This window comes from Camelus dromedarius, chromosome 11 (genome assembly GCF_036321535.1).
Source record: "Camelus dromedarius isolate mCamDro1 chromosome 11, mCamDro1.pat, whole genome shotgun sequence".
Lineage (NCBI taxonomy): Eukaryota > Metazoa > Chordata > Mammalia > Artiodactyla > Camelidae > Camelus > Camelus dromedarius.
Window position 1 is genome coordinate 59660173 of NC_087446.1, and position 27267 is coordinate 59687439.

General features: G+C 36.3%; 2 protein-coding genes across 9 annotated transcripts in view; one reads left to right on the top strand and one right to left on the bottom strand.

Annotated features, from left to right (window-relative positions):
• The window catches only part of USP15 (ubiquitin specific peptidase 15), a 107715-nt gene extending 105773 nt beyond the window's left edge, over nucleotides 1-1942 (bottom strand). For all 8 annotated transcript variants that reach the window (XR_010382953.1, XR_010382954.1, XR_004140063.2 and 5 more), the window contains exon 1: nucleotides 1518-1942. Coding sequence is in view for 5 of the 8 variants with exons in the window: in XM_010989149.3 (XP_010987451.1) it covers nucleotides 1518-1606 (89 nt within the window). In the remaining 3 variants the exon portion in view is untranslated. The remainder of the gene's footprint in view (nucleotides 1-1517) is intronic.
• TAFA2 (TAFA chemokine like family member 2) overlaps nucleotides 1914-27267 on the top strand; it is a 439465-nt gene continuing 414111 nt past the window's right edge. The window contains exons 1-2 of the mRNA XM_031462350.2: nucleotides 1914-2858; nucleotides 3913-3986. The gene's annotated coding sequence lies outside the window, so the exon portion shown is untranslated. The remainder of the gene's footprint in view (nucleotides 2859-3912; nucleotides 3987-27267) is intronic.

Sequence of the window (27267 nt, forward strand, 5' to 3'; positions counted from 1 at the left end):
GGCCAAGGAAAACATACATGTCCTAGGAAATGTCCAACTTCCCCACAGTAATAAACATCTTAGAGACACTCCAATATTAACAACAATAATTATTAAATCATACTTTTTGCTGTAATGCAACAAGTATATGCTTACACCCTCAGAGATTTTTATCATATAAACATAGTATGCAGCCTAACAATGTAAGAAAAAAGTACCAAGACTTAGATCAAAGTATTTAAATTCAAGTCCCAAGTCTGCCATCTACTAGCTTACTTGAAAATGATCCTAATGCCACATTTTATCAGAAATGGCTGTGATAAGAAGGTAACTGTAACTTAATGTTATCTCATAAACAAAAAATCTTTTAGACTATTTCACTGAATTAGGATAATCCCCTATAATGATGTTATTCTTGTTCATTTCAGAGATGAAGATAGTGAGGCGCAATGATTTAAATTAACTTTCCTCAAAGTCATATCGCAAATTAAGTAGTGGAAAGCTAAGGTAACTCAGGTCTAAATTTTACACTGCTGTCACTAAGCCATACTGAGTAAATGAAAAAACATTCTGTGAATTATATATCACTGTTATGGTGACGATGGGAAGAGAAAATAATCTTTATTATAATAAAGGACAACTTTATCCTTCCTAATAAAACACAACACTCTGTTACATATTCACATCCTGAAGTTATTCTGGATACCACTTGGCGTGGCCCACAAATATTAAAATCTCTAAATATTTCCTTCAGCATTTTAAGTACACCCTTACAAATATATTTATAAGTTTGATTGTTAGCAAATGCTAAAGCCTCGAGTGGACTTATCTACTTTTTGCAGGCCTATGTTATCCTTCAAGCAGGAGGGAAGGGCTGCACTTCTAAGCGAAACGCTGCCGGCGTCTATCAAGCCTCCACTAAAGCGCAAGGCCACGTGGTATCACTCAGAAGCCTAAGGTTGCCTACTCTTCTCCCTCCTTTTGACAAGGAACTAAAAACTAAGGTTCTTTTCTCTTAAGTGGCGCCCTGACACACGCCACCTGTGTAGTACGGACCGCAAACATCCTGCAGCCGCCTCCCGGAAGAATACGAGAATCAGAATAGGGAACTTGGATGCCGACAATGCCAGGAAAGGAAATGACTAAAGAAGTAAAGTGGATGAGATCGTGAGCAGCCGAGGAACCAGGACCTGTCAAACATTAAGAGACTCACACAGAACGACTGTAACCTATCGTTCGGGAAGGCCCGAGGTGGGAGCGGCACTGTAAGAGGAAGAAGGACGAAGAGAACTGCACGAGCCGTCGCCGCCGCTCCCCTCAAGCCTCTCAGCGTGCCCCGACGAGCCACGAACCTTGGCCCTCATTTCGGGTCCAATCTCTGCCCCAGCCTTTCCGGAGCGGCCAAAATCCTGCTGCCCGAGGCGGCCGCCGCCGGACCTGCCCGCACCTGTCACCCGCGAAAGACATCAGCCCGCAGTTCCCGCCCAGTTCTCCACCACCCTCGGGCAACCGCAGCCACCTCAGCCCCTTTCCCTCACCAGGTGTCCCCTTTCCGGAGCGAGGTTTTGAGCAGCGTCGCGATGTCAGACCGCTGGATGTCCAGATCCGCCGCTCCGCCTTCCGCCATCTTCTTCCACTAGCGGTAGCGGAGGCGGCAGCGACGGCGGCAGCGACGGCGGCGGCACGCCCCAGAGCATTGTGGGAATGGCGTCCTGCGGCCCCGCCCAGCCGGCAGGTCGAAACCAAAAGAGACGTAAGGGAGGGGGGGTGCGCCTCCGGACAAGCGTTGGCCCCGGGTGGAGTGAGTGCGCCGCCGCGGTCGGCTGCCCCCCATCGGCCCCCGCCTGTCCAGCGGCTTTCCTTGGCGTCTACCGGCCCGGGACCGCCTGGTTTTAATTCTCCTCTCTGGGGCCTCGGTCCTCTGTCGCTTGAGGGGAGCCACCGCCCCGTCGGTCCTCGACTTCTGCCTTCCCCTCCCTCTTTCCCACAGACGCCTGAAAACCCTTATTTGTGCTTTCACTCACGCTTGAGGGTGAGGCGGGGCGGGGGGCGTGGGGACGGCTAAAATATGGCAGAAAATTTTAACAGCTCCGTGACTCGAGTCTTTTCGTTGCGAGTCGCAGAACCTAAACGCGGGGAATATTGGGCCAAACAGAGAACAGTCCGAAACCGAACGCTTAGCCGCAGTGCCCTTCCTGGCTCCCTCTTGCGCTCCTACTCCTGTAGGTGGAGACCTTTTATAGGCTCTTTGTGACGCCTCCCCAGGCACACCCAGACAGCTAAACTGCAGTGAAAACACGTTCCAGTTCTTCGGTGAACTGGGTGTAAAATACGTATCGAATAGTGCCGGGTACCAAAGGGGAAAAAGCGTGAGATAAACCCTTTCTCCTCGATGTTATAAAGTAACATTTTCATAGCCACATCTTCCCATGGTGTGTATACCTGAAACTAGGTAATAAGACCAGCTATTATTTGAACCCAATTATGTTATATATGGGGAAATCGAGTCTCTCAGAAACCAAATGCCGAGGTCACACAGTATGTGGAGCGGCAAGTTTGTAACCTAGCTGCCAAAGCCCACCGGCTGTCTATCCACTGTAGTACATTCATTACCTCTCCTTACGAAAGCCTGAGCTAAAATGTAAACTGGGCTGAATCAGATTAATTAAAAAACAACAAAAAAAAAACCCCAAAACCCAACAACCTTTGTATACCTGGTGGCTAGCACAGTGCTGCCTAGCAATTAAGAACCACCTAAATAATTTGTTTAATAAATGAATTGCGGCAAAACTGCTTAATATTTCCAAGCATGAAGATGTCCAGAGATTCGACTGAAGATAACGTGAAGTGAAAAGTCTGAAAGATGGATAAGAATTCCTGTATGATCTCTCTTGTTTACTCATTTTCAACCTCTATCCATTTGGTGGGAATGCATTAAATGGGAGTAATATGCTAGTAAGAAGTACTGAACCCTTCCAAGTTGAGGTAGTGTATATTGGCATTATAATTTGTGCGTATCAGCCTTATGATTGCTTATTTTCTTTGCAATAATACTATTTTGCATTATTGTGTCATCCTTGATTTGCAAGTCTGAGAACACCTTCCAGTTACTGCTGTTTCTTATACTATTTGACTTTTCTTCTGCAAGTTAAAAAATTAGTTTAACTTTGGGCACCATCAAAGGGTCCCATTCTCCCCCTTCCCACCTAACCTCTGAAAGAGAACTAAGTAATTTTCCAGAGGCAGCATGATATGTGAAGAACAGTGGAGTCATATGAACATGAGTTCAAACCTCACCTCAGCCTCTAGCTGCAAAGTACTTAACTTTTAGCTTAGTCATTAAATTGGGAATGGTGATATCTATGTTAAAGAATTTTTGTGAAGATTAAGTGAAACAATGTGTTCTTATAACCTGGGACATAATAACTACTTAATAAACACTAATGTTCACTGTTGACAGGATGAGTTGTAATAGTATGTAAACTATATCTCAATAAAGCTGTTGGAAAAAAAAGTTGCGGACTTTGAAGGCAAACATACTCTCCATCATGTTGTAAACATAACATAATAGAGAAGTGATGCCTCATGCACACTCTGCTGTCCAGTCTCCTTTCAGAGAAAGTGTATTTTTGGTATGTTGAAACCTGTATCCTTGCAACAAAGTATGATAACCTTTTCTTCATTTGCACCATGTTCAAGGCAATGAGTTAACTGGATATAGATGTGTAAATTCAATATCAACTTGAATTATATGTCAGGTTTATGAAGTCATTTTGTAGACCTAACTAAAGTTGGCTTCAGAGACAAGAAAGAATAGTAGTTAGAATATTTTATTTAGCAAGCACTTATGAAGTGCCAAGCCAGGTTCTAAAGACTTTAAAGTATTATCTTGATCCTCATAACAAGGTAGATATTATTATTCTTATTTTGTAGATAAGGAATTGAGGCATGTGGCAGAACCCAAATTTGAAACCAAGCAGTCTAGCTCCAGAATCTAGAAGGTTTGGGTAAGTTTTTATTTTTTCTAATGACCTTTATGATCTTGATTATAGCAATCAACTTTCTAGTGACCTTGGTTTACTAATTTTTGGAAATTCTGCTTATTTTACTTAATGCTTCTACTCTCAATTATGAAGAGAAATAAGATACTGTTTATAAAAACTAAATTGGTTAAAGTCTGCTACTGAATATCTATTTTCTCTACTGAATAACTAAGTAGATAATTGATGAGAAATGTTATTTTCCCTTGAATTGCACAAATAATTGAATATAAGCCAAAGGTTACCTCTGCTTATTTGGGAATGAGTGTCTTCATTGATGCTTCCCTTAGTAAACTTTATAAAAATGTACCATTTGGCTGTTGATCATCATTACCTTCTCAGGTTCTCTGCACCTTTCTTATCCATTAAAAATTTAACCTAGGGCTTTAAATAGGGGAAAGGGGTATGCTGAGTTCTTTAGAAATTAGGCTTGATATGAATAAAGTGCACCTTACAAAAAAGCCGGATTCCTTGATCATCAGATAACTTCCTCTTTGTTCACCAATGTTTGAATGATCCCTTTCAGAAAGGTTCTTATACTCAAAAATTATGAGAGAGGACTTCAAATGTCAACATTGCAGGAGAGAGTAAGTCTTAAAACTAAGGTGTCAAATGAGAGCTGGTTTTTACCCTGAGATGGACCAGAGAAAGAAGAAGAAGCATTGCATTTTTTAAGAGAGCTGATTGCAAGAAAGTACAAAGAATTCCAAGAGGAGTTTTGCATACTTAACAATTCTGTTTCTTGCTGGCTCCAGGAGCCTATGGAAAAATCTGCTAGAATCAGCACATCCCCTAAAGGAACAATGATTGATGACCTAGCTGTCTTTATTTCTCAACTCTTCCTATCTATGGTCTTCAGGAGCCACTGTTTCACTTTTTCCTTCTTCCTTGTCCTTCCTCTACAGTTATTCCCTCTGTTAACTCCCCACTCCCCCATGCCTATTCAACTCTGTCAACCTTTCATTCTTCTCCCTTTTATAATTTCATGACTCCCTTTTCCTTTTACTAGCTATCTGAACAGCTAAAAGGCAGTGGAGAGGTGGGGGGAATAGAGCAAACACCAAAACAGCATACAGTAAAGTGCTTAATCTGTTCATGATATTTTGAAACTTGAGATATGAATAAAAATTGTTAAGTGCCCCGATGTAGTTTTTAAAACATAAAAAAAAATCCAACACAGAGGCTTCTTATTTCAGATAAATGTTAGGTCTTGATAAGGAGAAATAAAAAGTAGTGAAATGAATACAGTATCGTATACAAAGGGCCAGTATACTTGGATTTTGACTCGGCTCAGTGCCATTAACTGGCTGTGTAGCCTCGGCCAAGTTATTTAATCTCTGTGAGCATTAGTTTTCTCGTTTAAAATAATGTGATTAGACTCTTCCAGGGGCTGAAACTCAAATGCTTGCAAGGGTTAGATAGAGCTGATGTAAATGGGCGAAGCGAAACTATTGTAAGATGGTATGGGGTTATGGGAACTCTGATGAACTGACTGTGCTAACTGAAGTTATTTAAATTAAAGCAGAATAGAACAAACAAAATTATGTCTTCTACCATAAAGGATCTAGAAAGTTTAATTTTAACATGGGCATGAAGTCTACTTATTAATTAGTCTGAGCTGCCACTTTATATTCTCTGTTTTGGAAGCACACACAAAATATTGTGAACGCTTACACTACTCTGAAGGTTGATGTCAGTCTACCTTATAGCAGATACTCACTAAATGATCATAGAACTAAACTGAATTGAATCAATAAACAAATCAAATAGTCTTATAGGTCTAGAATTATAACAAAAAGTATTCTTAATAGTCATGGTATATTCTGTGGGTCCTAGATACTTCAAAATGAAATGTGCTTGTGTGGTGGGAAACTTTTCCAAGAAGAGTCAGGTTATCCTAGCCAGCCAAGAGTGATATAGATCAAATCAAAGTTGATAGGAGGGAAAATCTGTTTTATGTTTTATTTGTTGCTTATAGTTATTGACAAATTTCAAGGTTGAATATATTGTTGTATTTACTGATAGACTTTAAGGATGATAAAGAACCACTTCATGAAAAAATAGAAATGTTAAGCAGCCTCTGGGTCCTTTCCCAAGCTTCATGTAATGGGATGGACTTTTAAAAGCTAAATCAAACATGCTGATCTTTTGTTTTAAGGACAAGTTAAATTAAACAAAATATTGATCTTAACATTATATACTTGATCATTCTCACTTTACATCAGTTTTGTGCAAGGGTTTAAAAATGGTTTCTTTTATGCTGTTGGATCTTGGAAATCTACACATCCACAGTCAAGTAGAGGACTGTGTAATGTTCCAGTGATTCTGTGGCAATATAGAGTCCAGAGAGATTAACTTTGTTTCCTCCCAAGAGAGGACTGAATTATTTAGATTTTCTGTTTGGACAACCCTTCTCTTCATTTTGGCTTAAATAGTAAAAAGATTTCAACTGGTTACGTAGAGTTTTAGAACAATATAATGGCAAGTCTTAAAGAATACATCTGTGTTCTAGGAGTGATATAGACATTGAGTGAGGAATTTTTCATGATGTTATCTTCCAGGTATCCCTAAGCAGTAGGGCACTACAGACCACACAGAAGCTTTAGTCAAGTTAGAAAACATCACCAGTGAAGGTAAAACAAGTCTAGTGATTTTATAAAAATATTTACTATCACTTTTTGTTGCTAGCCTGTATGCTTCTGACTAGGACTATGTCGGTCGTGTATTTCTAAAATTATTAATGCCCAAGACCACTGTGTGATACACTAGATGTGATTTCTATAGCATGAGGGGTTCATGACATGTGAGGGAAATATACTCCCACATATAACTTGACTTACTTAACGTTTATGGAAATTTAATACAGTATAGTGGAAAGATTACACAGTTTAGAATCAGAAAGACCTATATTTGAATACCCCACACTACTACTTGCTAATTCTGTGGTACTGGAAACTTTAGCTTCCTCATCTGAAATAGGAATAATAGACTTCTTTCATAGAATTCAGTCAAAAGGGAATGAAGTAATGAATGTGAAACTCATAACAAAGCTCAATATATAGTAGCAATTATTATTTACAAAATATTTGTCCCGCTTAGACTGGGGCAGCTGCTAAATTTGAATGTCTAAACAAATTCATTGAGATCACAAGGCTGCTTTGCAGTAATTTCAACAGTTCTGTTAAAATTAGTAGTGCTTCATGTCAAAGAAACTCCATCATTAAAGGAGCTAAGAAGGATAATATTACAAGTCCAGCTTTACTCACAGTCTTTTCTGTTAAGGTATTATTAAGGGTAAAACAATGTACTTGGAAGCCAATAGTAGGCTATGATATAACAATGTTTTCATATGCTTATGAATGTCCTCTAATTATGAACATAGATACACAATAGACCAAATACATGTGTTACAGTCATCTTACCTGTGGACTGACAGCACAGAAGGCAGAGCAGTGGCTGCCCAGGAAGTCCATGTCCTAATCCTGGAACCTGTGAATAAATTACATTCCATGGCAAAATGGCAGAATATGGCAATCAAATTGTAGATTTGATTAAGGTTAAGGACCCTGAGATAGGGAGATTGATTATCTTGAATTATCCAGTCAGGCCCAATCTAATCACATACATCCTTGTAAGTGGAGAAACTTTCCGGACTGTAGTCAGAGGTAAATATGATAAAGGAGGAATGGCTTTTGGAGACAGAATAAAGGAACCGTAAGCAAAGGAATGTAGATGGCTTCTAGAAGCTGCCAAAGGCAAGGAAATGAATTCTCCTCTAAAGCTTCCAGAAAGAAACACTTCCTTGTTAATGCCTTGATTTTAGCCCAGTGGAATCTGCATTTGACTTCTGACCTACAGAAATGTAGGATGAAACGTGTGTGTTGTCTCAGTCCACTAAGTCTACGGTAACTTGTTGCAGTATCAATAGAAAACTAATTCAGGTAAGTAGCAGAGCAGCCTACCTTGAGTAAATTAAGACAAAACAAAATATTTCAGACCTAAAATTCACCACTGCATTGACCTACAATAGTACTACACAGATGTGTCATGTCATGGATAACGTAAGGAATTGGGCTCAGAAAGCTATATTCTCTGGATTGCTGGTTCACGAATGTATGAAAGATATTTTTAGCAATGAACTGTGAAACTGACACAATATAGAAGGTAATAGCCATACTAAATTCTTCAGTGATTATGAGATTACTTTAACTTTTTAGGCAATGTCGCCAAATTCTTAACATCAAATTTTATTAAATATCCATCAAGAATGTGACCTGGAGCTTATAAATTATACTGATTATATTAGGACATGGGTAGATGATAGCAGATACAAACAGCTTCTAGACCAGTTGTAGTAGAATACTCTTTGGCATACTATGCAAAAGAAATGCTATAAAGACTCACTAATGCAGATGCTGAAACAGTGTAGGGAAGCAAGAGCAACCTCATGTATTACAATCAGAGGAAATTGGGTCAAGATGATTTATGAAGGGAGTGGAGCCATAAACACATATGAGCTGGATAATACATATAACTGCTAGCCAAAATATATTACAAATACATGCGGTCAAAACTTTGTTTCCTTCTTTCCTTCTGCCCTGATTCTCTTCCTCCTTCCCTTCCTCCCTCCCTTTTTTTTCTTTCTATCTCCCAAGCTATTTAGTACAGCTCTATGTGGACAGTGGTTCCTTGATAAGTTCTTACTAAGTGAAATTTCTTCGTAGGCAAGTTAATAATAAGAATGAAACCCAGGTCTACTGACTACCTAAAGTGGTTGCTGGAAAGCAGAAGTAGATCAAGGTAAGGAGGAAAATATGCTGCTTTTAATAGAGCAAGAGCTGAGTGGTTTTAAGTAATACTCCTTAGACTCTGTAATGCTCTAACTGCTTTTGAGTGGTTCATATAAATGGTGCTGTTCAGCAAGTTTCTTTTTTTTTAAATTGTAGTATAGTCAGTTTACAATGTTGTGTTGATTTCTGGTGTACAGCATAATGTTTCAGTCATATATATATTACACACACACACATGTATTTGTTTTCACATTCTTTTTCATTATAGTTACAAGATACTGAATATAGTTCCCTGTGCTATACAGAACTTGTTTTATCTATTTTATATATAGTAGTTAGGATCTGCAAATCTCAAACTCCCAATTTATCCCTTCCGACCCCCTTTCCTTCCTGGAAACCATAAGTTTTGTTTTCTGTGTCTGTGAGTCTGTTTCTGTTTTGTAAATATTTATTTGTATCTTTTTTTGTTTGTTTGTTTAGATTCCACATATCAGTGATATCATATGGTATTTTTCTGGCTAACTTCACTTAGAATGATGATCTCCAGGTCCATCCATGTTGCTGCAAATGGCATTATTTTATTCTTTTCTATGGCTGAATAGTATTCCATTGTATAAATATAATACAACTTCTTTATCCAGTCATCTGTCAATGGACATTTAGGTTGTTTCCATGTCTCAGCTATTGTAAGTAGTGCTGCTATGAACTTTGGAGTGCATTTGTTTTTTAGAATTAGAGTTCCCTTAGGATATATGCCCAGGAGTGGGCTTGCTGGATCATGTGGCAAGTCTATTTTTAGTTTTTTGAGGAATCGCCATACTATTTTTCATAGTGGCTGCACCTAACTACATTCCCACCAACAGTATAAAAGGGTTCCCTTTTCTCCACACCCTTCTTGGCATTTATCATTTGTGGACTTTTGAATGCTGGCCATTCCAACTGGTGTGAGGTGATACCTTATTGTAGTTTTGATTTGCATTTCTCTGATAATTAATAATATTGAGCGTTTCTTCATGTGCCTACTGGCCATTTGTATGTCTTCATTGGGGAATTGCTTGTTTAGGTCTTCTGCCCATTTTTGGATTGGGTGTTTGTTTTTTTGTTATTAAGTTGCATGAGCTGTTTATATATTCTGGAAATTAAGCCATTGTCAATCTCATCATTTGCAAATATTTTCTCCCATTCTGTAGGTTGTCTTTTTGTTTTGCTTATGATTTTCTTTGCTCTGCAAAAGCTTATAAGTTTAATTAAGCCCCATTTGTTTATTTTTGCTTTTATTTCTATTCCCTGGGTAGACTGCCCTAGGAGAACATTGCTAAGATTTATGTCAGATAATGTTTTGCTTATGTTTTCTTCCAAGAGGTTTATAGTATCTTGTCTAATGTCTAAGTCTTTAAGCCATTTTGAGTTTATTTTTGTGTATGATGTGAAGGAGTGTTCTAACTTCATTGATTTACATGCAGCTGTCCAGTAGCAAGTTTCTTTTAGCCCTTTCAGAGAAAAATGAATTTCAAATTTTTTTCCTCTTGAAGTGGAAATAAAGGAAACTAGAAAATTAAAAGACAGTTCAGAACTGTCAGACTTCCAAAATAAAAGAAATTTCCCCCAAATTCTTCTACTGTTGACAAGGTTTGCATTTGTAAGCTTTCTGTTCTCATATTGCATAAATAACTTCAGAAAACAAACAATAACAGGTTCTAAGGATGTGAATACTTTTTCAAGCTGAAAAAACATTATGTTAAAGAGAGTAAATCAGTTTTTAAAAATACAGAAAGATTCATCTAAGGGAAATGATAATTCACTAGGAAGGAAACTTTCACCAACTTTGATTTTATTACATATTTGCTGTCATGATATGCAAGAACATGAACTGAGAAATTTGGCCTTTAAAAGCTACAGAAATAGCATTCTCTGGTCAAGAATAGACTCAGGCACCTCAAGTTAAGTTCTAGAAAAAGGAACTCACAAAAAAAGGAACTCTTAAATTAGGAAGCAAGGAATCTGAGAATGTAATCTTCACCTGAACTTCAGAAGGGGATGATGGAACTAATATAGAATTTGCTCTTCCTTTTCACCGCTGGTATGTCACTTATCCAATGGACTGTTAATGGCTGGAGGGTTAAAAGAGAAAGTCATTTCAGTCTCAGGCAGGATTTCTAAAAATGTCGTCTGTAAATTAGCTGTATCACAAACATTTAAGGTGCATTTTAATATGTGGCTTAGTAGGTGAATCAGGAATAATGTTTAGCATTCTGCATATTAACAATTTCACAGGTGATTCTTGTGCTCTTCAGTTTGGGAAGCATTCGTGTAAAGAGATAGGTTGGCTTCTTCTTCTTTTTTTTTTTTTTTTTTTTGGTTGGTTTCTTGAATTACTTTTGCCTGGATTCATCAATGACCTTATGATAAGAGCAAAATTATGTAGTAGCTGTAAGGTTGGATTATCATTTCTTGGTAGAACAATTTCTATGTCTAGCCTTCTAGGAATATTTAGTCTCAGTGAATTACATAAACAAACTCTAGTATAACTCTCATATACTATAACTGGCATCACTTCATCTAGGATTTTTTTTTCTTCTTTAAAATTATGACAATTTCTTTAATAAAAATGCTGACTTGTATCAGTAGGTTGATTTTATATTCAATGATTTCTTCTATTTGATGTCTCTATGTTAATCATTTATCATCCATTGGGCTTCCTTTTTTAATAGATAAATTGTATTTCTGTTAAATACAATAAACTGCTAAGAATGATATAACCAATGGATGATAAATGTTTTTAGTAAACAATGTAAAAGCAATTTATATTTCTGCTAAAAGAGTTGTACTGCCTACATTAAAAGACTTTATTTAAGATTTATTAAGCCATAAATGGTTAAATATAAATGTAATACAAATACATACTATGGCATATAGATATTTATATTTGTATATATTTGTATTTATATATTCATCTCTATTTAGATAATGCTTAAACGGAATGAAATACTTGTATAAATAGTATACAACTCGTATTTCTGTATGAAAACTTAAATGTGTGGTAATTTGCAGACTTTATATAAAAATCTTGTTCACTTTATGTTTTTAAGTATCATAGTCTTTGTCACTGCATTTAAAGATTATCACAAGAAAATCTTATTAGAAGTGGATTTTATTGTGGAAAGACTGAAAGGAGGAAAAGATCTTTTTGTAGGCCGTTGTCATGCTCAAACTTTAATATATGTAAAAATAAAGCAGGGGATATGTAAGAATAGCACATTCTTGGTTGTCTCCCAAATCAGAAAATCAGGAGGTTAGAACTAGGAATATGCAATGTTAGAAGCTCCCTAGATGATTTTATGAAGTTAAGCAGTTCTTTGACAAATCTCAATTATAGAGACTACAACATATGTTAAAAGTAAAAGCATTAGTAGCAGTGGGTACCCACCTCTATCCTACCTCACCCTATCCCACATGAGTTTAAATGGTTTTTTCTTCCTGGACCCATATCTCTTCTGTGAGTACAACATGCTTAGGGAGCAGCTTAGGGGTCCATGAAATTGAAAACATGACTTCCCTGAAAAGTACTGGAAGTTCCTGTGTTTTGATTTATGAAGCTAACTCTTTGGACTCATATTTTGACAGGTAAGAAATAATACAGCATGAGACTCAAAGGAGCCTTGAATGAGTGAACTATTACATAAAACATATAACACACAAGAGACAATGGCAATATGAAGATGGCCTTTAAAATAGCTAAGAATAATTAAATATAATTAAATTTAAGAGCAAAACACCTAGAAGAATGCTATTTAGAGATGCATTTCCCTTAACTGGAGACAGATGGAATTGAAGGGTTTGGATTAGCTATAACTAGTATTTTCCTATTTGGAAATTATTGCCAGATAATTCAGGGACTCTCCTTTACTAATGATATTTAAAATTGTAGTTTAATGTTTTTCTGTTTAAGTCAGAGGTTTGGATTTGCTACCCTGATTTAATTCAGCCCTAAGAGTCTATAGTAAGTATTAAGGAGAAAAGTTCTCAGTCACTTTCAGTACCTCAAATGGTAAAATACAAACTCTTGAAAGACAAGGAAAATTAAAGATCAACTATTTGAGAATGAGAGGTAACTTGTTTAAACAATATCTATGGTGGTTGATATACATGAAAGGGGTTCAAGGCAACACTCTAACCAAGTGCTTGACTCTTGAAATGACAAGTAGGGAGGAAACGATCTGTGAAAAGTTATATTTGTAGTGTTGAAATCAAATGTTCATACAACTCAATGGACCTAGCATCTCATTTAATCTTTACCTTTTGGATGAGCAGTTTAATACTTAGAGAAGTTGTGACTTACCAAGGTCATAAAGCTAGTAAAAGGGTAGGGTCAGGACTAGCATCCAAATAACCTGACTCTTACTTGGTTGCTCTTTCTATAATATCACACTGATTCAGTTAGTCACTGTATTAATGATGTTGGGCATTATTAATGTAACATGATTTGCTACCAAATTGGAGATTGTGCTAAACGTGTTAAAAGTCATAGTACTCCCTATGGCAAAGACTGCTTGCTGTTGCCAAATGTATATTCTCCCTTTCTTCCATAGCAATAGAAGTTTCAGCTGAACACATGGCTACACAACCACTCAGGATTTTTTTTCTTTTTTTTAAAACCACTTTGATATGTAATTCACATGCCATACATTTGACTCTTATAAAGTGTACCGTCTAATGTCTTTTAGTGTTTCACACAGTTGTGCACCTATCCCCTCAGTTTTACAATATTGTCACTACTGTCTTCCAAACCCACGTCCCTTAGCTGTCATCCCAACCCACTCAGCCCCTCTGCCCCAAGCAACCATGAATTTGTTTTCTATCTCTACCAACCTCCCTATTTGGACACTTCATTTAAATGGAATCATACGATGTATGATCCTTTGTAACTGGCATCTTTGAGTTAGCATGATGTTTTCAAGGTTCATCCATGTTGTAGCATGTATCAGTTCTTCATTTCTTTTTATTGCTGAATAATAATAGTAATAATAACAATTCTATTGTATGGATATATTACCTTTAGTTTATCTATTCATAGTTGATGGGCATTTGGGATGTTTTAACTTTTTGACTACTATGAAAAATGTTGTATGAACATTCATGTACAAGTGTTTGTGTGGATATATGTTTCCATCCTAGGAGTGGGACTGCTGAGTCAAATGGTCACATTATGTCTAATCATCTGAAGAACCGTCAGACTGTTTTCTAGAGTGCCTACATCATTTTACATTGCCGCTAGCAGTCAGTGAGGGTTCCAATTTCCCCACATCATCAGCAATCCCTGTTATTATCTGTCTTTTTAAAAAAAGTTATATGTATTTATTTATTTAATGGAGATACTGGGGATTGAACTCAGGACCTTGTACATGCTAAGCTGGTACTCTACCACTGAGCTATACCCTCCTGTCTGTCTTTTTGATTATAAACATCCTGGTTTGTGTGAATGGTATGAAGAATATTTTTCTTGCTCCCATTTAATTGTCTTGGCACCGTTTTTGAAAATTAATTTAGCATTACTGTGAAGACTCTCAATTCTGTTTATCTCTATGTTTATCCTAATGGCAGTATCGCATTGCTTTGATAACTCTAGCATTGTAATACATTGTGAAATTGAGAAGTGTGCATTCTTCAACTTTGTTCTTTTTCAGTATTGTTTTGGATATTCTGGACCCTTGAAATTCTGTATAAATATTGGAATTATCTTCTTAATTTTTGTAAAGAAGTCAGCTGGGATTTTGATAAAGATTGCTTGGAATCTGTAGGTCAGTTTGGGGGCAATGTCATCTTAACAGTGCTGTCTTCAAATTTATGAACATGGGATCACACCATGGTTTCTTAATCTCCCTTGCTAATGCATGTGGTTATGTTGTGTTCAAGAGAATGTGAGCAAGAGTGATTTATGAAACTTCTTATTCATGTTCTTAAAAGGAAGGATGCGTATCATTTCTCCCTTCCTGTTCCTCTTTTCTGCTGGCTGGAAATTGGAGATGATAGTGAGAGCTAGAGGACAGCCTTTTCCATAAATTGAAAGCCACCTATTGAGGATGGCAGAACAACGTGATACACAGAGCGTGGAACTCCATCAGTCAGCCATTATGTCAGCCCTGGACTGCATATGTGGACTTCTGGGTGAGAGAGAAATTTCTATCTTGCTTAAAGCACTGTACTTTTGGGTCATATTGTAGCTGTAGCCTAACCTGTCTACTATCTAATATAGTCCCTTGCAGGAAAACTCTTTGCTACTAGAGGGTCTCATTTCCATGTACACTTATTTCAGTGCAAATAATACTTACTAACAGAATGGTGGTTTATAATTTTCAAAACGTTTTCATTTATTCATCTTGTTTTAGTCTAAATATAATTTTGTAAAGTGGCAAGGATAGACATTTTTACACTTTATAGATGAGGAAAATGAGGTTCAAAGAGATTAAGTGCCTGCTCTAAGTCATCTGTCTATGAAGTACAGAGAAGTAGAATCTAGGTTTTCTGATACGCCAGTGCGTTTTTCACTCCACCACACTGATTTGCTTTTCTATCACAAGTATATTAAATATGAAAAAGAAAAACACATTTATTCGTCCATTAATTCAATCAACATTTTTTTGAATACCTATTATTTACTTTGAGTCTGAAGTCAGATATGTAGGATATGCTAGTATACACTTGGCTTAAATTCCTCAAATATAGATTTTCAAAGTAATATTAAAGTTGTCTACAATTGCTGATCTGTTCTGCAGTGTGCTTATTATTTGTTATTTCTGCAGTATTAACTTTACTTATCAATTAGATGAATTTAATATATCTTTGTACTTGTCATTTATGCTTATATTTTCAGTTATCTGTTTATAGGCAACTAAGCCAACTTTCCTTTCTCATTCAGTCATTCTAGGGCAGCTCTGGTTTTTCTCTTTTAGAACATTCTTTATTACACAGAATCAAAATAATCTTCTAAATCACAGTGCTGATGCAGTACTATAAAGCATCAGAGATCTGATGAAATATAATTATCTTACAAGAATTTGGGAGTCTGGAAACTTGTCAACATAGTTTATCTAATCCTTCTTGAACCTATAGAAATGGAGGTTAAATTATTATGTCAAAAAGTTACCAAAGTATGAAAAAAAAAAAAAGAAACTCCCAGTTTTCATAAATAAAAATAAAAATGAAAATTAAAGAATAATAAGTATAAACTGTCCCCATACTTGACCATTACACATGTATGGGGAAAGGCATACACACATGAGAATGTAGAACCTGCTCAATGGAGGCAGTTGATGTAATGAAATTGAAGCCCCTAGGGATTTGAAAGAAGCCAGTGAGAAATTCCCAGTTAAAATGTTGCCATACTCTGGCTCTCATTGACTACCATAGAAAAAATATCATCTACAGAAGATAACATAAAAATTATAAGATAAACTAGGAAACAATCCACACATTTAAGAGTCAGCATATGCAAAAAAAGAAGAGAGAGAGAGAGAGAAAATTAGTATCTTAAAACTATAAATAAAGGAAAAATCTTCAGTCTATAAAAATAAATAAATTTAAAATGATTTTAAATATAAAAGAATAGAAATGATGATTAAAGAACAGTAGAATGTACAAAAAATACAAATTGAAAAATGAACCAGTTAGACTTTCTATGAATATAAAGTATGGCAAATGAAATTAAAATCTCAATAGGTAGGGATCTTAGTTGGCATGGGCTGCTTTAACAAAAATACCACACAGGAGGTGGCTTAAACATCAGAACTTTATTTCTCACAGTTCTGGAGGCTGGAAGTCTAAGACTGGGGTGCCAGCATGGTTATATTCTGGTGAGAGTCCTTTTCTGGTTTGCAGATGGCTGCCTTCTGGCTACAGGCTCACAAGCCAAAGAGCTCTCTTGTCTCCTCTTTTTATAAGGGCTTTAATCCCATTATGAAGGCCCCACCTTCATGACTTACTTTAACTTTAATCACTTCCTAAAGGCACTGCTTCTGAATACCATCACACTTGGTAGTCAGAGCTTCAACATTTGAATTTGGGAGGTGAAAGGGACACAAACATTCAGTCCATAGCATTCTGTCACTGGCTCCCAAAATTTATATCCTTCTCACATGGAAAATACATTCACTCCACCTAACAGCCCCCAAAGTCTTGACTCTTTTCCAGCATCAACTTTAGAGTCCAGCAGCGTCTCATCTAAATCACATATGGGTGAGACTCAAGGTATGATTCATCTTGAGACAAAAATTTCTCCCTAGCTGTGAACCTGTGAAACCAAACAAGTTCTGTGCTTCTGAAATACAATGGGAGACAGGCACAGGATAGACATTTCTAGTATAAAAGAGAGAAATAGGAGGGAAGGAATGGTTAATGGGTCCCAAGCAAGTTAAACTCTAGCAAAGCAAGTCCCACTGGCTATTAAGGTGGGAAGATAGTCTTGGTTGGATGCTCTGCCCTCCATATCTACTAGAGTACCAATATAATCCCCATGGCTCAGTGGGAACATGTGGTCTATACCACAGCTCTGCCAGTGGGCATCATGACCCCAAAGCTCTGGGCAGCCCCACCCCATGGCCTCCATTGGAGACTGCCTGGCCTGTTGAAAGTGAGGTGGTGCCCCTGATGATCTCTGAATCACCCTCAGGGCCGTTCTTCCCTTGTCTTGAGGACTAGCATGTGTTCACAGCCTGATAGCTCTGTGGTTCAGGTCCTGTAGAGTCTAAGAAGTCTGACAGCCTCCATTCATTTTCTTCCTTCTCCATTCCTTCCCATTGAAACCGGCAGTGCTGCTGCTGGGGTGGCTGATTACATCTGTGGTTCACACCTGTGTTAAGCTCCTAACTGAATGGTCATACCCTTAGCATTCTCTTCTGATAACACTTTCTCATTTTTTGTATGGACAGGCTGAGAATTTTCCAAATATTTAAGTCCTGGTTCATTTTTGCTCAATGATTCTGCCTTTAATTCAAATCACTCTTCTCATATTTTACTATATGCAGTCAGGAAGAACAATGCTACTCCTTCAACACTTTGTTTAGAAATCTCCTCCCCTAAATATCCAATTTCATCATTTGGAAGTTCTACCTTCCACAACTTGCTGGAATGCAAACAGAAGTCGGCCAAATTCTTTGCCACTTCATAATAAAGATAGACTTTCCTCCAGTTTCCAATTATCTGTTCCTCATTTCTATCTGAGACCTCATCAGAATGGCCTTTATCATCCACATTTCTACCAACATTCTGTTCATGATTATTCATGTATTCTCTAAGAGTATGGGGGCTTTCTCTCTAGCTCTGCTCTCTGAACTCTAACCAGCGCCACCTTTAGCAGTCCCTTCTTGACAATGTGAGCTTTTTCTACCATGCACCTCAAAATTCTTCCAGCCTCTACCATTACCCAGTTCCAAAGCTACTACCACATTTTTAGGTGTTTTTTATAGCAGCATCCAACTTGTTAGTGCAAATTTCTGTATTAGAAGTCTTCAGAGAAACAGAACCAGTAGAAGATATATACATATACATACTTACAGAGAAGAGAAAGAGAGAGAGAGAGGCTTATGCAATTATAGAAGCTTAGAAGTTCTGCCATCTGGAAGCTGGAGATCTAGGAAAGCCAGTGTTATAAGTTTCAGTCCGAGTCTGAATACCTGAGAAGCTGGAGAAGGTGCAGATTGTCTAAGTCCCAGTCCAAAGACAGGTGAAGGCTGATGGTTCAATCAGTCAGTCAGGGAGAGAGAGCCATCTCATGTCTCCTCCTCTTCTTATAAGGACATTAATACCATCATGAGGACCTCTCCCTCATAACCTAATCTAATCTTACTTGCCCTTCAAAGGCCCCACCTCCAAATACCAAGGCATTGGGGATTAGGGCTTTGAAATACATATTTGTATTGAGCAGTATACTCAGTTCATAACAACAAGTTATATAACAAGTAAGATGCAAATGAAGAAACAATTCAGAAATTAAATCCTTTAAAACTTTTATTTATCTTATTTTTTATTGTAGTATAGTTGATTTGCAATGTATTAGTTTCAAATGTTCAACATATTGATTCAATATTTTTATACAGAGTGCTCCATTTAAAGTTTTTACAAAATAATGTCTATGTCTCCCTGTGCTATACAATGTATATCCTCATTGCTTATTTGTTTTATACATAGTAGTTTGTATCTTTTAATCCTCTACCCCTACATAAATTGAATTCTAAGTCTGAGAAAACCTCCTTATATTATTTGGCTTTTGCTGTGTAACCAACCACCTATATGCTTGGTGGCATGCAGGAAATAAGCTTTCACTTATTTCTTAAACATCTGTTGTTACTGAGGCTTGGCAAATCTAGTTTAGTCTCAACTGGCCTTAACTTTAAACTGCAAACTGGGTCCAAGTATGCCGTACATTTCTGTTATCATAAGGATCAGTGGCTACCCAAAGCTTATTCTGTTGTGAAAAGCTGCAAAGGAAGAGAGAAAGCTCAGCCATGCAAGCATATTGCAAGTCTCTGGTCCTGTCATGTCCATTAACATTCTATTGGCCAAAGGATGTTATATGGCCAAGCCCAAAATCAAATAGGGGCAAAAATATACTCTTTTCTGCGGGAAGAAGGGGAGAACGACTATTTGTTGAATAAAGTTTTAAATCGCATCTACTACAGTCTGCTTTTTCAGTCACAAATATTCATTCATTAACTAATGTAAAATACACTCACTTCCATTTCAAGACATCTCAAAAGTCTTGACATCAGATTTAGAGTTTAGGATCACATGACTTGTATAAATTTTAGAGTATCTCCTTGTGATTTAAAGTTCTAAAAACTTAAAGGATAGGGTATCTGCTTTCACACATTCAACATATGATGGTGGAACAAGGACAGAATGGGAGAATAGATGCTCCCATTTGAAAAGGAGAAGAATGAGATACAGATAGGAGTCACTGGTTCATAGCAATTCTGAAATCTCACTAGGCAAATGTTTCCAAACACTTCTACGTTGGGGGTATGGAATATTCCTTGATAAAGTCCTAGTTCTGTTTCTTGGAAAACACTTCCCATTTGTGTCTCTTCATGGCTCTTTGCTCTGTCCTCTGTTGGAGAGGAAGGATTTTTTTTTATCCTCCTCCTTAGCCACTTCTGAAGAGGGCTCTTCCTGGTGGCTAAGATGCTTTCATGGTCTGGGCCTTGCTTGTAGAAAGTTGGGACCCAAAGTTCAGAGAGTCTTAGTTTGTTTTTTAGTTTGGACCTGTGGTGCTTTTGCTAGAATAATTTTTAAAGACAGTCATGGATTTTCTATGTATTTGATTCCAGTCAGTGCTACATATCAAAAGCCTCACCTAAATTCTCTTTGTGATATGGTCATCCCACTTTATAGATTTAATTACAGATACTCTGGGTATGTCAAGATTTTGTTGGATCATATTGCAATCTTTCTTAGATCTCTTTTATCAGGTGAGTGATTTAGTAGATAACACCTCCAGTAGATACTGGCAGTGGCTCATCTCTATGGCTGCATAATGGATACCTAATGACTAGTTTATGATGAAAGGAAAAAGAACAGTTTAGCTCAGTATGTGTGTAAAAGCCAAGAAAAGGATGATGCCTGCATTATAGATCCATTCACAGGGGAGCTTAAAATAGAGTGATGAGGAGAAATAGTCTCAGTGAGCAGAGCTTTGGGTCACCTGATTATCCACTTTGCATGAAGAGACAAGTTTGGTCAAGGACCTGAAAGAAGAAATATTATTAGATTGAGAGGCAGGAAGTCTGAGGAAAAGTTATATGGATGGACCTAGGGAAATGAGCAAGTGTGAAGAATTTTGTATTGCATGTGAGCACCAACCATAAAGCATGCACCACAAAGAGGTATTGAACAAATAGATTGAATGACTCCAAAAGCTAACATCAAATAGCCTCTATCCCAGAGCTGGAACAATGAGTACATAAGTGTCATAGCCACAGTGGCAGGGATGGTCGCCGTATAAGGGGCCCACAGCAGTGGTTCCTATTTATCGAGACGGATCTAGCTGTTACTGCTGCCAAATGTCCAGTCTGTTGGGGATGGAGACCAATACAGAGCCTGTAATATGGAATCATCCCTAGAGGAGGAACAAATGGTGGCAAATTAAGTCCATTGGATCCTACTCTGAAAGAAGCAGTGATTCATCTTGATTAGTATTGACATTGCAGGTATGGGTTTTCCTTTACTGCCAACAGTGTCTTGACCATCTCCACCATCAAAAGGCTTACAGAGGGTTTGATCTCATGACATAGGATCTTTCATAATATATCAAACAGGGGGCCACCAAGCCCGGAAGGGAACGTCTAATATGTAATGACTGGTTGATGTGGGGTTATAAAGGCCTGGCCTCAATGTCTCAGTTTGGAACAACTCTGAGTAGCCATTTAGTTTCAGTGGCTGAAGTCTTTTTGTAAATGCATTACAGCCCACCTTCTTGCATTGCTCCGTTTTGCTTACTTCCTGTCTTCCACAGGTATTGATCCCGAGAGCACTTCACTGCAGTCTAATCTCCATGTCAGAGCAAACCTTCATGGCACTTTGACCTACAATACCACTTTTATTTTTTCTGAGGTTTTAACAAAAGGAGCTGCAGTTACACCCTTGATTTGGTCTCTACCCTGAGGTCATGCGTCACTGGCAGTGGCCTAGACTTGCTTATTCTCTGAAGTTGGAATTTGGTGATAAACAGTTTCATTTTTAACCCTGCAAGTTTCAGAATTTCTGGACTCTTTTTTTTTTTTTTCCAACTCTGATTGTAATCTAGGCAGTTCTTTTTGAGTTCACCTCTTTCTTGTGCCTTTTCAAGGGCAGCAAGCAGCCTGCTTTTTAACATTCTGCTTTGAAATTACCTCATCTAACTTCATAAGTTTATTGAGTACATGTTCCGCCTTCCATGTTATTACAGATGACAATTCTCGCAAAAGTTATGCCACTACGTAACACTGCTGCCATTTTCCCACTCTCCTATGACAATTACAGCATTGCCTGTTGCCTATTTCTAAGGCCAACACCATGTATTTTAGGTTTTTGTTAACAGCAGCACTCCACTTTAAATACCAAATTCTATATCAGTTAAATTTTTCTGCTTTTCAAAACACCCCAAATCCTAGTAACGTACAATAATCCGCATATATTTGTTACTTATGCATTTGTGGGTTGGATTGAGATTGGCTGATATTGGTAGGACTCAGCTGGTTTCCAAGCTGCAGGTTGGGTCTAAGTCTGCTTCACATATATCTCATTTTCCTAAAGCCAGATTTGTTCTCATACAAAAAGCAGGAGACCAACAGATAAGCCCAACTATGCAAGCCCAAAAGCAGTAGCAGAGAAGTGCATTCCTTCAGTGGGGTGAGGGAAAGAGAGTGATCATTTGCTGAAAAATCCTCTAACCTACTGTATGACGAGAATGTAGAATAGAGAAATAAAGTGTGGAAAATATGAAAGAATAATTATTTAATGGAGAATGGACAGAACTCAACATATGTCTAATAGGAGTTCCAGAATGAAAAACAAGCGATATTCAAAAAGAAAATGCCTACTTTTTTTTTCCAGAATAAACAAGCCTTCAGATTCAAAAATTAAAATGAATTTGATGTAAACAAAACTAAACAAAAAAACTCTCTTTGTAGGATTTTCCATAGGTACAGAAATTAAAATGAGTTTGATAAGAACAATAAAAATAAAAACAAATTCATAATATAAATTCATACCTAGAAATACTTAGATCCATTTTCATAAACATAAAAATATCAATCTCAGAGAAAATCTTAAATACAAAGAGAAAATATTTCCTATTAAAGAAATGCTATTTAGATAGAAAACTTCTCATCAGGTACAGTATATGCAAGAAGACACTGGGAAAATATCTTCAAAGTACTGAGGGGAAAATTACTATTAACTTAAAGGTCTGTACTCATATTACTCAAGATGAAGGGAAATGCAGAGATTTTTAGGAAAAGATCGAGCTGACCTCACAGCTTCTCACATAATGTACTTCAGGAAAATGAAAATTGAATTTAGAAGTGAATTTAAGGGTGGAGAGGGTATAGCTCAGTGGTAGAGTGCATACTTGGCATGCATGAGGCCGGGTTCAATCCCCAGTATGTGAGGAGCCATTATAAACAGGGAAATATATACACAAAACCATTGATTAGACTGATTTTGATGGGAGTGTGTGTGTGTGTTTTAAAAAGTAGTTGTATGAATGAACCTTGAAGACATTATGCTAAGTGAAATAAGCCAGTCACAAAAAGACAAATACTATAGGATTCCATTTACACAAGATCCCTAGAGTAGGGAAATTTATAGAGACAAAATATATTGGTGGTTACAGAGGGCTGGGGAAAGGGCGCGGGGCGGGGCGAGTGGTGGGAGGACTGTTGTTTAATGGGTGTGGAGTTTCAGTTTTGCAAGATGAAAAGAATTGTGGAAATTGAGTGCATAACAATGTGAATATAATTAACACTACTGAACCGCATGCTTAAAAATGGTTAAGATAGTAATTTTCTTCTGTGTATTTTACCACAACTAAAAATGAAAACAAAGAAGTTGAAAAGAAATAATTTTAACAAATATAATAAATGGTTTAAGTATAGCAGTGTCAGTTAACTTTAGACCTGTTTAAGACAAGTATGTTAAAAATTTCAGGGTAACTATTACAAAAAAAGAAAAAGAAAGCTAAAATTAAGAACTTCCAAAAGAGTAGAAAGGAGAAAAATAATACGGCAAATTAAGCCAATCCAGCAGAAGGAAGACAAGGGAAGTAGCAATGACAACAGCAACTGTATAGCAAACAGGGAAAAAGCTAAAAGCAGCAGCAATGGAAAGCATACCGTATAGGAATCATAGCATATCTATGAGAGTGGAAATAAGGCCAAATATAATCACAATAAATATGAGTAATTTTGACTTGTTAAAAACTGGAGCTTTTATAAAACCCTTAAAGAACAAAACAGCCTTAAGCAGTTTATGAGGTACCTAAAACATGAAGACATAAAGAAATGTTGAACATAAAAGGGTGGCAGATAATGTGCCAGGAAAATACCAATGAAAGTTGGTTTTGCTGGTATATCAAAACCTATTTGGGGTTGTTTTATCATTTATTATCAATCAAATAGCAATCGATATAGATGTTGAGGCAAAAAAATTATTAGGAAAAGAGTCACTATTTAATGATAAAAATAAAATGGACACAGGAAACTTTTCAGGGTGATGGAAATGGTCTATGTTTCAATCGTTGTGGTAGTTTGAAGTGTGCATATATATGTATATATATAAAACTTGTCAAACTTCATTGAACTGTACACTTAAAATGGGTGCATTTTATTGTTTGTAAATTATCAATCAAGAAAGTTGATTAAAAAATAAGTTTACAAGGAAAATGTACATCTTGAATCTTTTTGTATTTGAGGGCTTGACCATAAAATGTATAAAGCAGAAGGTCTAAAGAATTATAAGTAGAAATTGAGAAACTCTTTAAAAAGTTGATGGATTGAGCAAAAATCAGTAAAGATTTAGAATATTAGGATGACATAATCAGTAAGCTTGATCTAATAATCATATCTAGACTCTTCTGCCCAATAACTAGAGGATATAGATTACTTCAGATAAGGATAAAACATTTTTAAAAATTGAATAATACAAAGCCATAAAGAAAATTTCAAAAATATCAAACAATCCATATCCTAAAGATCTCCTTTTCTGAACAGAATTAGAAATATATGAGAAAAAGGTGGCCCCAAATACTATGTGTTTGAAAACTAAATGGTTCTGACTAAAATAAATCATAATTGGAAATTATATATTTATAAATAAATAACAGTGAAAATAGTTGTGTGCTAAACCAGAACCAAGAGTGACGTTTAAGGTCTAAATGCATATAGAAGAAAAAATAAAAATTAGTGAGCTAAAATTTCATTTTAAAATGTTTAAAAGAATACAACAGAGTAAGTCACAGAAAGTAGTAAAATAGAAAACAGAAACAAAAAAAAAGGATTGAAAAGCCAAAATCTAGTCCTTTGAAAAGGCAGGGATATTTTGTAAAATGAGTAGAATGCTGCTGGTGTGCATTGAATGTTAAATAATAGTTGTAATCATTAAGAAAAGATTGCTACTGAGCCATCATCTTAGTTTTCCAGGTTTACACAGTGTAGTTAGTTTTTGCTGGTTCAGTTCCCTGGCATTTAACCACACAATAAAACAAAAAATCAGGCCATAAGTGATAGCCTTGACAAATAATCATGAGTATATATTGTTGCTTGGTTTAATCGACTGCATAATGTTTTATAAAAATTACTTCATTTACTTGATAAACTGAAATGGCTGAAGGGCTATAGGGCTCGATTCCAGCCTAAAGGTTCATGATATGCATTTATAAGTATGTAATTAGGCAGTTCTTGAAGCCAAATTTGCTAGTGCTATGTTGCAGGTCCAGCATCATAAGTACAAAAGCATTTTCCTGCCATGCTTCCTTTATCAGTGACGTTACTAAGTGGAGCTGTTTGGCATTCAAATGTAGTCTCTGTATGAAAATATGTGATGTAAAACTGATATGCTGTATATCGTATATTTTGTAAGATACTATATATCTTATACCCTATATAATGTCCTGATATTATGTAACTCTTTCATAACTAAGAGTGTTTTTATTTTCTTAACGTCTTAAATATCTTAATATTTAAACATCATTTTAGCTTACCTTAAAATCTTAGTTAATAATTTTGCCTGTAGTTTTCAACACAATTTTATGTAAAACGTATTTATTATCTACTTTTCAGGTCAGTGACTCATTTTAAAGGACTTTTGAGTGAATCTAGCTTTTGGGAAGAAAGGTGCTTGTTTTCAAACAAGAAGTTTTTAATAAAAGTTTTACAAGTTAGTTATTACAGATTGCATTGATATAGGGTATGTAAATGTCAATCTATGTGAACTTTACTTCAATCAAAGTATAGTGTTTTCTCAGACTAAGAAGATTTTGCTTTGTAATTTTATACAGGTATAAGGCTAGGTGTGTGTGAAATTAAATTTTAAAATTTGTGTAATTAAATTTTAAAATTTGGAATATTTTAAAAGTATAGGAAATTACACAAAGTAATAGAACATACACCTGTAAAATGACCATGAAGAATTCTCAGTAGTTAACATTTTGTCATTTTTGCCTTATCTTTTTAGAATATGGTGACTAAAACATTCAGGATAAGTTGGAGTCTTTTTCCCCCCCAATCCAGCCCCATTTCCTTCCCCTTCCCTGTAAATTTCATTTGTCTTTTCATTTCAAAATTTATGCCTCTACACACATAAAAATATATACAGATAAAATATAGAGTATTGTTTTATGTTTTAAACTTTACTTAAATGAATTCATCCTGTATAAGTCATTCTGAAGCTTCTTTTTGTTTACCAGCATTGTTTTTGTGATATACCATGCTGATACATATATATACCTGTGTGTGTGTGTGTGTGTGTATGTGTATTTAGTGGATTGCTTTTACTTACTATATGATATCCTGTCATTTAAACATACCACATTTTATTTTTTTCCTTCTGATCGACATTTTAGTTTTGGTCAATATTTTGCGTACATTCTCCTCTTACAAACACATGTGAGAGTTTTTCTTGAGTATGTGTCTAGAAGTAGAAATGCTGTGTCTTATAGTAGTAGTTCCTGTTAACCTCCATGTCCTTTATTTACTTTTTGCCTAAGTGTTATATTCTGATAGCTAAAAATTCAACAGGCACTGTAGAGTATTTCTTAAAAAATGTAGTCTCTTTTTCTACCTTCTCTCATGCTTCTCCCTGGAAGACACCACTTTCAACTGTTTTAAAAGTTCATTCTGATACTTACTGCTCTTAAATATAATATGCATATACTGCCATCGCTTGATTATTAATCATAAACATTTACTGTTGTCCAGTTTTGGAACTTCAAGACTTTAGTTCATTCATAGTGTTTCATTCCTTCCTTCTACGTTTCTATATAGTTTTGTATCTCAATTTTTGATTATTAAATCTGCATCTTTTGACTACATGAATACTGATCACTGCTGAGCCACATGTTAAACTATGTTTTTATTTCCTATTTTGTCCTTTTTTTTCCTGAAGTTGATAATTGCTTGATTTTTAATCTTCATTCATTATTTTTCTTTGAAAATTTGGCTTAAGTTTTCACATAGTTCCAAAACCTCCAAAACCGTATCTCAATATAATTTTCATCACCCCTAAACTTTAAGACAACTTATTTGTTCCATTTCTCCCCTGCAGACGGGAGCACTAGATATGTATCTGATGTCCTGCCAATCTGAATTGGTTGCATTCTCATGATGTTCGCTGTTGTCTTGGAACTTTCTTTCATCACCATTTTTGGAATTTTCTTTGCCTTCCTCTATCTTCTTTCTGGGGCTGAACAGAGGAAAGAAGAGGAGAAAGGT